This window comes from Anabrus simplex, chromosome 13, assembly GCF_040414725.1.
Source record: "Anabrus simplex isolate iqAnaSimp1 chromosome 13, ASM4041472v1, whole genome shotgun sequence".
In the NCBI taxonomy this organism is placed as follows: Eukaryota; Metazoa; Arthropoda; class Insecta; order Orthoptera; family Tettigoniidae; genus Anabrus; species Anabrus simplex.
In genome coordinates this window covers 102,169,809-102,183,169 of record NC_090277.1, presented here as the reverse complement: position 1 = coordinate 102,183,169, position 13,361 = coordinate 102,169,809, and the positions used below count along the sequence as shown (strand labels likewise).

Sequence of the window (13,361 nt, the reverse complement as noted above, 5' to 3'; positions counted from 1 at the left end):
AGGGGTAAAGAGAAAGGCGGCAGTCAGAATTCCAAGATTGATCGAGTAGTTTCTCGCCGCGAGGGCAATCCGGAGGCGCGGATGAAGCTCATGCGTGCGTCATACACAAGAATGGTGTCAGCAACCATCTCCTTGCTAGGGGTCAGGACACGAAGGTATGCAAGAAACAAAGCGAGCACTTTATAAGGTCAAGGCACCGCTCAAACAACGGTGCCTGTTGACATGTACAGCATGCATCGTGATCAGGTGGAGTGCGCCATCCAAATCACGAGACACCAACGGCAGCCGGGATTCGTCTTCCGACATGGAAACTATGTTGTTTAAGAAAAGAAACTAGCATCGCCGCCGTCATCAGCGCTGTAGGCTATTCATAAGTGAAGGCCTAAGAATGTTACAAGTAATTCAAGTACTTGGGAACATGTTCGAAAATGCTATGGATATGATACTGAAGATTTCTGTCAGGAACGTGGCATTCTATGATGGTGGTAGTGGTGATGATTATTGTTTTAAGACTAAGTAAAATTGGGCAACCTTTCTCTCTTAAGAGGAAACGTGCGATTTTTCTGAAATTGCTAGCTTATTATGCTGGGAATTTAGTCCCAAAAGGATTTCGATGAGTTCAGTACTTAAATGCACTGAATTCCTAATACGTGCGCGTCAGGAGCCACGCCCCCTTTTTTCATGCATTGCCTTTTTCATCTTCGCTCAACCCTTTACGTCTGTTCAGTCATGCAGTATGCGGTATGACCCTTTGGAGTACTGAAGAAGGCTGTGAAGAGTCATTTCCGGCTGGTCAAACATGGCGATTACTGCGGAAAGTTTGTTTTGATATGACAGATGCAGTGCGAGGTTCCGTTTTGTGAAATTCAACTGTCATTTTCCAGACTTCCTTTTTTCATGACAAATGTGCCCTTTTTCTGTGGAACTACTAAAGGTGTCAATCTGAAACTTGATAGACAGGCAGGCGGATTTCAGAAACAATTTCTGAGGAACATATCAAAACAACGCATTTTACTTTACATCATGCCAAAGAGATCTTCAACAATGGTAACACAGTGAGATGTGAAGGATCGGCTCACTGACAACGATGGGCAAGGAGCGTATTATGGTTGCTGATAGGTCAATTAGGACTAAGAAAATGTTGGCAAGACTGAGGAAAGGCGAAAACTGGAGTTCGCAGGAGGTGAAGACAACCCATCACATGCAAGCTGGAATGTACTATAGGATAATCTCAAACTCTGGCTATTGATTCCTGAAAACTTGTTGTATAAAGTACACTTTTTCTTAAGTTCTACTCAATGGATTTATTTCAAATTTTTAGGGTTTGTTTCCCAATATCCTCTGCTAACTTAAACATTACCATTTTTCAAACTATTCAAATCATAAAAAGTATATGAAAGAAAAAACACATTTACACAAGGAAGAAAATAAACCTACAAAGCTTATGCTAAATTATGGATCTATCATCCACCTGCACCCGGTAAATATTTCACTCCGTAATTCCCCAGAACTTCCCGAACATACGTAAATTTCATTTCACGAGATAAGAACCCTGCCCTCATACCGCTACTGTAGAGTGAGAGGTACTGTTAGGAAAAAGTATCCAATTGATTACTATTTCACTCTTTCTCCGTTAATAATGTCCCGCTCCATGGCTAAATGGTTAGCGTGCTGGCCTTTGGTCACAAGGGTCCCGGGTTCGATTCCCGACAGGGTCGGGAATTTTAACCATCACTGGTTAATTTCGCTGGCACAGGGGCTGGGTGTATGTGTCGTCTCATCAACAACAACAACAACAACAATAACACGACGCGCAGGTCGCCTACGGCCGTCAAATAAAAAGACCTGCACCTGGCGAGCCGAACATGTCCTCGGACACTCCCGGCAGTATGAGGCATAAGCCTTTTCATTTCCGTTAATAATAATTATTATTATAACGAATAAAATGGAAATGGCTTATTTACTGACCAAAGACGTTTATAACGCAAAACTGAGACATTATTGCACTGTCATAAGACTAAAGGCTTTGTATGCCCCTGAAAGCCTTGCTATGAAGAAAGGCCCGATAGAAGAATTAGACATCAAAGAAAGATCTTACGGAAAATTCTAGCCCTAATTAAAGATGAATATAGACGACGGCATTATCATGAACTGTATACTCATGTCCTGCGGAAAAGGAAAACTGCATTTTATGGCCACTTGCTAAGAAAGAAACAAACACGATTATCGAAACAGATCTTTACCAGGCCAAATTATTCGAGAAGGTGGAAACGGACCTACGGGAGATGGGGATAATGTACATGAAGATATAAAAAAACGCATCCCACTCAGGAGGAAACTAAAAGACTAACAGGGTGTTCAAGAAAGGCCAAAATTGAAGACGGGAAAGACGTGGACGGAGAAAAGAGTGAAAGGGGCACTCGGCAAAGATCAAAGAAGATAGCTGAAATAACGTCGCCCTCAGTAGACCTATACGAAATAATAATAATAGTAATAATAATAATAATAATAATAATAATAATAATAATAATAATAATAATAATAGATTGCAGCATTTTGAAACTATTTCCCCTCAATTACCGGCACAGCACATTGCCTGTTTACAAGATATATGCATGGATATTGCTAATAATAGTGTACTGTAAATGAGTAGGTCATTTCCAGGACTCAACATCTCTTTCTATCTTGGGAAAACTCAATACAAACAACAAAACGTGTAACATTCTTGGCTTTGAAGAGATTTCTACAATAATTCTACAATTATTATTATTATTATTACGTCTCAATTCTCACCTGAAACATACCAGTAACTGCAACATGTAATGATATACAGAAAGTACAACGGACCTGCCCATCTAATCTCTCCCTTCCTTCAATCAATCAGTCACCACCGATCTGCATTTAGGGCAGGTGGCAGATTCCATATCTGTTTTTTACCTAGTCTTTTCTTAAATAATTGCAAAGAATTTGGAAATTTATTGAACATCTCCCTTGGTAAATTACTCAAGTTCCGGACTCCTCTTCATATAAACAAATATTTGCCCCAATTTGTCCCCTTGAATTCCAAGGTCATCTTCACATTACTATGTTTCCTACTTTTAAAAACACCACTCAAACTTATTCATCTACTAATGTCATTCCACGCCATATCTCCAATGACAGCTCGGAACATACCACTTAATCGCGCAGTCTTCTCTTTTGTCCCAAGTCCTCCCAGCTCAAACTTTGCAACATTTTTGTAACGCTACTCTTTTGTCAGAAATCACGCAGAACAAACTGAGTTGCTCTTCTTTGCATTTTTTCCAGTTCTCGAGTTAAGTAATCCTGGTGTAGGTCCCAAACACTGAAACCATACTCTAATTGGAGTCTTTACATCTCCTTTACATCCTTACTACAACCTGTAAATACCCTCATAACCAAGTGCAGAGTTCTTTACCCTTTATTTACAATACCGTTTATGCGATTACCTCCAATGAAGATCTTGTCTTATATTAACACCTAGGTACTTACAGTGATCCCCATAAGGGACTTACACCCCATCAATACAGTAATAAAACCCGATATGACTTTTTGAAACTCGTAACCTGACTTTTAATCGTGTTTATCATCATCTGTTGTCCATCTCACGACATTGTCAAGGTCTTTTTGCAGTTGCTCACAATCTTGTAACGTATTTTATTACCCTGTACAGTATAACATCATGCTTCTCTCCCACAGAGGCAGAAAACTGACAGTTCTTAACGCTGCCAACAGAAAGCTTACTGGACTATTGGGAGAAGTACTCACATAGCCAAACGTTGCCCTGGGGCGCCGTGTGCAGCAGTTTCACGTTGGAGAAGTCGAGTCCGGCGAGGTCCTGCCGCAGTTGGGTGCTGTCCATACCCAGAGCCCTCTCTGGCAGCAAGAACAGCTGGTCCAGGGCTTCCGGCATGGGCGGCCCACTCAGCATGTTGTTGCCATCTCAAGACACACATACACAAGACACTAAGTGACAGCGGCGTCCTCCCTACCAGCCACGCTAATTCGACCACTCACACCGCACCAAAAGTGCTTGATATTGATACCTTAATGACAAAAATATATAACTCACATTTTGAGTAAGGGGAAATCCGCGAGACGTTGCAAACGGCATAACAAGGTTTTTATGAGTAGTTAAAAAAGGGTGGATTGCTTTTTTTAATTTCCTCTAAGATCTACAGCGAAGAAGGCTAGCCACTGTAAACATCTTGGCAGGGGCGTAACCGGTAGCGGCGAGTATGGTGGGCGGGGGGCGGGGTGCAGTCGCCCCCCTTCACTTTGTTGGGAAAACACATTTTAATTCCATTTTAGCCGGCTGAAACTAGGAATTTTAGGAATTATTAAAGAAAAAAAGGCAATCTGTACAAAGCCTTATCGCGGCCAACAGATCTCTATAGCGCCACAGCAAGTAGTGGAAACTTTGCACGTACCGTGAGGAAAATTTGTAAAATATCAAACCGCACGACTGATAAACCTGTCATTAACTTCGCGCAGAGAGAGCTCGTTCGAAACTGAGTTGACTGACGGTTACTACAACTTCTTATTGATAATGTGTGACGAAAGTTAAATGTTCCGCAAAATTTGTGAATCATACTTTCTCAGGTGCATTACACATCAAGAAAGTACTATTTCCTAAATAAAATATTATATTTTGGTTATCAGTGGCGAATCCTGACTTCTGGGTTAGAGGATATAACAGAAAGAAAAACTTTCCAAATCTCACATTCACCAATCCAATGATCTGTTTCATAAATATTTCTGTTGAAATGACGAACACACGACTTACTTAAGTTGTGTAGACACATTCAGAGTTGGACGCGGTGGTCCTTAATTTATAATTCTGCTTTTCTGCTTAAAAGAAAACATACTAAATGTTTCTCTTAATAATCGTTCGATTACACAATGGTTAAAAAAATTCAATTCGAATTGCGCGGTAGGAACGCGCGACCCTGGCACTCCTACATCCATGCCTGATGAACTGCTCTCTGATCGGTGTGATGTCATTTTAAAATCGCACCATTCCTGCATTTTCTTTGTTTGATATTTACACTACAAGCACACGAAACTAAATTATTTATAACACTACAACACACACTTGTCATATGTCATCATTTACAGCACAAGAAAAGAACCGCTCACAAGCAAGAACTCCAGTATTTCACGAAATAACAAATAAACCCCGGCCACGCGTGACAACTTACAGGGTTCCAGCTTGCACCGCCCTCTTGAAGGATGTGGCTGTTCGTTCCGCATTCCAACCCCACGGAAGAGATCAACAACTAACAAGGGTTCAATTCTCGTGCCGCCATCTCTAGAGTAGTTTGGCAATAATTAGTAACAGTCACTAATCAGCCACGCTCGTTACTTCCATCTCTGAGTATCGACAACTGTGCGTTTGAATTTTATATATATATACATAACTTCCATGAAAATATGAGCAGTGAATTTTTTTTTCCGTTGAAAATACAAGGGATGTAACACATCAATCGCATGTATGGGAAATTCGCCACTGTTTGGTATCACTTTCCATTGCTGTAGTTATTTTTATATAATTTGGTGCAGGTCTTTTCTGAAGAACGTGCCGTGGTGTTGCGAGAGACGGCAAGGGCAGTGTTACATTCAACACAATAAATTGCTGCCAATTCCACTCTACGAACAAATTGTATTTAAAGACAGAAAAGACTGATTCTACGAAACCGCCCAAACAATTTCTGGGAGAGTGAGAGTGACATTAAGCTAGGGTATATTACGTTTTTTTTTTTTTTTTTTTTTAGGAATCTGCGGGGCCCCTTAAAGACCCGGGCCCGCCTGCATTATATGCCCCTGCATCTTGGTCAGGATAAGCACCGGTTTTACAACGTACTGATAAACTAGATGGTAGTTACACTGGAGATAAACTATTTGCCAACTATATCTCGCCTACACGTAAGCGCCAGGTTGCTACCAGGAGTTAAACTCCCGATTTACAACAGTTGGCTAGATTAATTTTCAGCAGATTCTCTTGCCGTCGATTGAGCCGCTGTCTAGCGTCAAAAGTATGAAGCTCATTTTGACCGTCTATTCGTATATTTGCATTTGCTGAATAACACCGCCACGGCTAACCGAGAGCCTGGTGTTCTGCAACAACCAGGAATGAAAATTTATTGGTTAAGTGTTGCGTTAAAATCATCATACATTCCGGAACCACACAACTATTTCAGTTCTACTACAAGTAATTTGGGATCCCCTAATTACTATCTGATCATCTCCATGATATCTGAAAAGACTAATGATGCCAAGAAAGTCACTCGTAATTACAACCTGCAGACGTAAATTTGTTTCGCTATGCCTTGTTTTTCTCTAAACAGAGAGCTAACCTTAGTTGGCGCCCAACTGGTACTTTATCGTGGTCATGATCACGGAAAAGAAGTAATCATGATTAGAGCCTACAGACCTGCAATGCAATATCGATCACGGTTACCGTGTCATGTTTTTATCAACATACTAACTTTAGTTGTATGCCACATAAAATACAGTTAATAATTTTCAGCTCTCAAGACTTGCCTGCCTTATCCGGCCCTCGAGATGACTGATGCTTTCTTTACTCTTCAAGTAACTGAGGTTTATGCTGCCGGTAGAACTACCCAGGAGTAGTCGAACGGGAATAATCTTCTACACGGAGGTTAAGTTACCCGTTACTTTATCAGTAGGTGGTAGAAGAGGCCCTTAACCTCCAGGATACGGAATGAAAACTTGTGTAAGTAGTTAGTCACCTTGTTCTCCCTCTATTTCTCTTACCTCCATGGCTGAGTCCATTATTCTCCTATGTAGCCCATCCTCCTCCATTCGCGTTAGATACCCCCACCACGGAAGCCTGATTAAGCGTAACTACTCGTGACGGTTTTCGGAGACGCCGATGTGCCGGAATTTTGTCCCGCAGCAGTTCTTTTATGGGGCCAGAAAGCCGTCAATCGTCTGAGCCACTCAGCCCGGCAGATCTCAATTTTGTCTGAGAGCTTATTACCTCAGTTCTGCTGCACCTTGATCCAATTTCACTTTTAAACCATCATCCTTATCTAAATTCATATGCACGTTAATTACAAAACAGCGAACGACTGTCTGTAAACACTTTATATACCGGGCCCGACTACAGGCGTTTTTTTTGTTTTTTTCTTTTTCCTGCTGGCATTCAGCCCAGTTTGGGCCATGCAGTCAGCCAGCAAGCAAAAATACATTTAGAGCATTAAAAAAAGAGGAGGGGACTCAACCGCATAGGCCACAAAGCCACGCTCTACTCTTCAGAGCAGGTCAGTGAAATAGGAGACATCTCTCCTTACAGGTGTGCGTATTCAAAGAGTGTCAGAAATACCGGGACGGAAATCATAAATCCGGGAATCGTCAAAACTGTTACATTAAACTATTGAATTATTGGAGGGAAGGTGTTGATTAGCGAGAACAAAATATTCCCCAGCGGAGAGAGAGAGAGAGGGGGGGGGGGGAGGCATCTAAAAGTGTTGTCTTCCCATGGACTCACGAATCACAATAATGTTACTTTTACGGTTTTCGGAGACGCCCAGGTGCCGGAGTTTGGTCCCATAATTCTTTTACGTGCCAGTAAATCTACCGACTCGAGCCTGACGTATCTGAGCACCTGCAAATACCACCGGAATGAGCCAGAATCGAACCTGCCAAGCTGGGGTCAGAAGGCCAGCGCCTCAACTGTCTGAGCCACTCAACGCGGCGCTTTCGAATCAAGTGCGGCTCTGGTGACTACAAAATGATTCTGGCATTGTTTCCAATTACTTGTGCCATGCTCCTACCTTTCGCCTTTCCTATATAAATTTTCATGGTCTACTCTTTTATTGGGAGATAGTCTTCAATTTTTATATCCTTCGAAGCCATTCCTTTCTTTTTCCAAATCTTGCATTCATCGAAATGTAGGACATTTCCTTCTTCTCAACCGATCAGAATTATGAGTGGATGGTTGCCTCGTTGTTTCCCCTTCAAATAAAGACTACCACCAATAACCAAACCAGATCAGATGGCGCTACTTCAATCCGGAGGTCTACTGATTACGGGGTGCTTCGTAGTCGGCACGACCAATCCTCTCGGGCGATATTCTTGGCTTTCCATACCCCACCCTCTATCAACCTCATCGTTCCTCAATATTGTTCTCACGTAGACTGAGATGACAGAGCACCAGCCCTCGGATCCAGAAAAGAAAACTCTCGACCTCCGCGTAAGAGGCAAGCTTGCTACCCATAGACTGCGGGCGAGCAAAATAACCACTACGGGTATGAATTCTATTTCCTCTCATAAGAATTTGCCAAATGACAAAGTATAGGGACAACATTTAACAAAATACATTATTAGATAAGGTACCTTTTAACATTTATAATAATTTACAAGTTATCGTATATTCCTTACATATGTTACAAATGATCCCTATTCAGAGCTACTGCATCTTTCGAAGTGGTTACGCCAATATCAGATATAATAGTAAGGTTAATTTTGTAAATTTTGAAAACATCTATCAAGAAATCAGTATCATCAACACCGCACATTCGCTTTTTCCATCAGATCACGACTGCTACTGAAAGAAATATCATACTCAACTTACAGAGCAATAGCTCTTGTTACTTGTAAAGGTGTCCGCAATTCATGCACTGCCGCCAGTGTCTCGAAAGCTAAGCATTGCAACTCATTCGTCACATAATATTTGTGCTCTCTGTTCCTCCATATTTTCCCGACATGTCACTATGTCACTGTGCAATTTCTTGCTCTCCCCCCCCCCCCAAGACCGGAAGACGATATAAAGATATTAATACAGCCTTCCACAAGGTTGACACAGACAAGCTAGGAAGATAATAAGAAACAGTTCTTTCAAGATACTTCCTTAACTTTCCGAATCATTTGCAGGGGTATACTGATCACGCAGGTAGGACTTTGCAGAGAACAAGGAATATAAACCGGTAAATACAATATTTTCTTTCTTTCATACGTAGTTCCGGAACTAGTATAGCAGGAGTTAAATTTTAGAAACAAGGAGGTCCCTAGAGTTTCCTGAAATAATACAGCAAACTGATGACTGGATACAGACAAAATATTAAGTTTCATATTCTAAACCATATCTATTGGCGCTATGAACAAGGATTATAACTATTTTGCAGTGTACAGAACTCAATTCTGGCGGGAAAAAAGTCGTATTTTACGAAAATCTTCGTATTACCGGTACTTCACATTTTGTAAGATTTGTAACTGTCACTTTTTAAAATAATGTATTTTATACTTTGCACGATATTTTTATCTCCTTTAATATTTCCATTAGAAATGAACCGCGCTTTCGATATATTGCATCGAGACAGTTTCTCGAGGACACACGTCTGAAAAAAAACCAAAAAAAAAAACAAGAGCAGTACGGCAACACTGACTGACTTTTTTACTTTTAACACCCTCAAAGTAACTAGAGGCATAGAGCGTGACTTGGCATTCGTTTGTTGTTTCGTGATCAGTGGTGATCTGGTGAATCAGTACCTATTGCTTTATTTTGCTCTCTCAGAGTTAAGGGTTTAAGGATGCTGAAAGACAATAAAAGGCGAATTTTTCCGGGAGAAGGGAATGTTCCAAATGATGTACCATTCCACTTCTTTCTCATGTAATACGTAGCTGCAGGAATCTATGCAGCTACGAGACTCTTTTGCATAGCATCACAACAGGTTTATGCACTAATGCATTAGAGGTTCAAAATAATCATGAAGTTCTGCCTACCTGCTAGGGGTTTCATTGGCAGATGAACATGTCGGATATGAGCTCGGATCCGTTCTCCATCTCTAGTGATATACAACGGGATTAGAGGTGTAAATTCAATTGTAGGTTGAAATATCTCATCAAAGTGATTCCTCTTTCATGAAAGGACTGTGAGAAATTGTGGTCAAGAACGTTGTGTATTTTTATCAATGTGAAGTCAGTACAGATGTGTATATTTTTAATCAGTCGTGGTTTACATCGGGGAGGAAGGCCTCCACGTTACCCCAAATCTAGACCCGCTTTAGAAAAAAAAAGTTTTTACGTACCTACTCCGAAAGGATCTTTCAAGTAATTACACTGACATCCCATAAATATGAGAGATTCTATATCTTACAATCTGTTGTGATTACCAACACGAATCACGAACAATAACAAACCCACGTTGCAAAGGATGGGCGAGGGAATAAGATAACGAAGATCACTGTGTGAGGCAACAGATCTTAAAAATCCTTCGACTTCTTAAAATGTATGAGGAAAAACACCTCGTATTTTAGAACGACGAAAGTTGAATACATTCTGAAACTATTTTTAAAAATCATCCGTTGCATTTTCCCCTATTTTCAAGTTCACTGTCTTTGAAATGTATTATTTCGAAAGAAAATTGTAGGGATATACGAGGATAGAGAAGAGTGTGTGTGTTTTCGAATTAGCGCGGCATGTATATGAACAAAGTGAGTATAAATTGATACAGAACGTCGCTCAGGGCCGGTTTCAGACAAGGGGTCATTTTAAGTTCGAAATTTAAAAATATTCTGAAAAATCAAATCTCGTTGCAAAAATATTTCCTCCCATTAGAACTAATATTTGAAAAGCTTTCAAAATCTATTTTAAGACTTCCCATTGAAGCGCACATCCCCAGGGTTGGTCTGGTAACTGAGATCTACGTAGCTGCTGGTCCCAGTCTGGACTTAAGACAGAATTCTAAGGCCTAAGTTTAATATTAAAGTTTAAACATTCTCCTCAATAAGCAAACCTCGATAAAATAATTGAAAAAAGCATCAACATGTTCAGAGTATCACGGCTGATTTCGAAGATCCCATCGGCAATCTTAACTTCCGTTACTGTGCGGATTCAGACGGTATTAGGGAGTCTTTCATTTTCGTGCCCTTCGTGGCCCTTTCCTATCATTTACCAATACACTCATTGGGTTGGATCTCGCCCATCTTTCTTGTGATTAGAGTTCAGGTCCGGCTCTATGGCTACATGGTTAGCGTGCTGGCCTTTGGTTAATGGGGTCCCGGGTTCGATTCCCGGCAGGGTCGGGAATTTTAACCATAATTGGTTAATTCCGCTGGCCCGGGGGCTGGGTGTATGTGTAGTCTTCATCATCATGTCACCCTCATCACGACGCACAGGTCGCCTACGGGAGTCAAATCAAAAGACCTGCACCTGGCGAGCCGAAGTCCTCGGACACAACCCGGCACTAAAAGCCATACGCCATTTCATTACGGTTCATATGGATGGTTGCCTAGTTGTACTTCCCTATAAAACAACAATCACCACTGCCAGAACCTATCCCACATGATCACAATTAAGTAGACCAAACAATCGCCCTTATTAATAGTTGCTAAAGAACCCTCTTCGTCCTGTCAGCAGTACAGCAAGTGCTTGTCCTTGGAATATTTTTCTTTCCCTACTGGTTTAACGTCGCACTAACACATCGCAGGTTTACGACGATGCAAGGGTGGGAAAGGTAGCGGCCGTGGCCTTACTTTAAGTACAGTCCCAGCACTTGCGTGGTGTCAAAATGGGAAACAACGGAAAACCATCTTCAGGGCTCCCGACGGTGGGATTGGAACCTATCGTCTCCCGAACGCACGCTCACAGCCACGCCACCCTAACCGCACGGCCATCTCACTCGGTGCGTGGAAATTAAAATCGTAGCCTACCTTTAGGTCGTTATGGGTTCAACCATTTAAGGAAATGGTCAAAGAACAGTATATATAAAGAGAAGCAGCTAAATAAAAGTGCGGAAACGACTTCGAAAACAAAGCGAGTTATCCGGCAATGTATCTACCCAATATTGTTTGTCCTCAATGTGACAGAGGAGGGGGGCAAGAGAACGAAATTTTAAAATGATGTTATTGGTTTTTACAACTACTTTTACGGTTTTCGGAGACGCCAAGGAGCCGAAATTTTGTCCCACAGGAGTTCTTTTATGTGCCAATAAATCTACCAACATAAGAGAGACGTAGTTTGAGCATCTTCAAATACCACCGGACTGAGCCAGGATGGAACCTGTCAAGTTGGGTTCAGAATACCAGCGCTCAACCGTCCGAGCTACTCCGCCGGGTAGGACAAAATTGAACCACTCTCCGAAGTACTGTACATGTACCGAGGAACCATCGGATCCTCAGGAACCGAACGAATGTGCGAAAATAATAAAAATGTTCGCATTCAAATCGTTGTGGCGGGCAGAAAGCAAGACGACAATACAAGCCAAACATCATGGCACAACAGCCCTGAAGGGCCAAGGCCTACCAATCGACCGCTTTCAGCCATAATGCCTGCATATTACGAGGTGTCGTGTGGTCAGAACAACGAATCTTCTCGGCAGTTATTCTTAGCTTTCTAGACCGGGGCCACTATCTCACCGTCAGATAGCTCCTCAATTATCCTCATGTAGGCTGAGTGGACCTCAATCCAACCTTCAGACTCCGGTTAAAAAAAAAAAAAAAAAAAAAGCACTGATCGGGTCAGGAACAGAACCTGGCAGGCTCGCTACCCCTAGGCCATGCAACCATCGTCGCGCCGAAACACAGAGATGCATTTTCCAGGAAAACTGTTATTAGTTAGGAAGAAAATGCAATATAATCTTATTTCATAGGAAATCAAATTATAAGTACACTCACTAGACTCCATCACGCAGCGTATTCATTTTAAAGGGTTCCAGGCGTACCTTATTCTCTGACTGGTTTTCTTTCGCTGCAAGCCTGGAAGTTCCTAGCATATAACATCTTAAAATACAACTGGTAAAATCCCCAATCTTCTAGACTACTATGACACTGTACTTACGGACATACATCAAGACAGTAATAAGATGCTCGAACGGAGTTTAAACACCTGTATTCGATTTATATTTAATCTGCGAAATGATTCTCACATTTCACCTTACTATAGGGAGTTGTCATGGCTTTGTGTTCATGAGCGTCGCAGTCTCCACATATTGTTCCTCCTGTATGGAGTTCTAAACTCAGGTGTGCCAGATTATCTCTCATCAAACTTGAATTACCTCTCCTCCTATCAAAACCACGATACATGATCTGGCTCCTCTTTAACAATATCTCTCAGTCACCCCAGGGCTTACAACCGCTCCTTTGTAGTCACTGCCGCTAGGCTATGGAATACCCTCCCTGCTACCATTAGAGATTAGTGTTCTCGTACGAAATTCAAGATGGATTACCGAAATCACTTGCTGAATACTTCTAGGTGAATTGTACGTTGAGAGAAGTGTGAATGAGTTGTGTAAATGAGCATATTTTTATAAAAATTAGAAATGTATTTGCTTTTTCCTTCTTTTATTTTAAATGTTGTGGTAAAATGTAAGAGAGGGTCCT

The 13,361-nt window shown here is 41.5% G+C and overlaps 1 protein-coding gene across 17 annotated transcripts in view; it reads right to left on the bottom strand.

Annotated features, from left to right (window-relative positions):
• Positions 1-13,361, bottom strand: part of LOC136885088 (ensconsin) — a 762,268-nt gene that overhangs the window by 459,344 nt on the left and 289,563 nt on the right. For 8 of the 17 annotated variants that reach the window (XM_067157510.2, XM_067157527.2, XM_067157529.2 and 5 more), the window contains exon 2: positions 3,787-3,960. The exons of the other annotated variants lie outside the window; for them this stretch is intronic. In XM_067157510.2, the coding sequence (XP_067013611.2) occupies positions 3,787-3,949 (163 nt within the window). In that variant the 5' untranslated portion in view covers positions 3,950-3,960. The remainder of the gene's footprint in view (positions 1-3,786; positions 3,961-13,361) is intronic. 17 annotated transcript variants of the gene reach the window in all.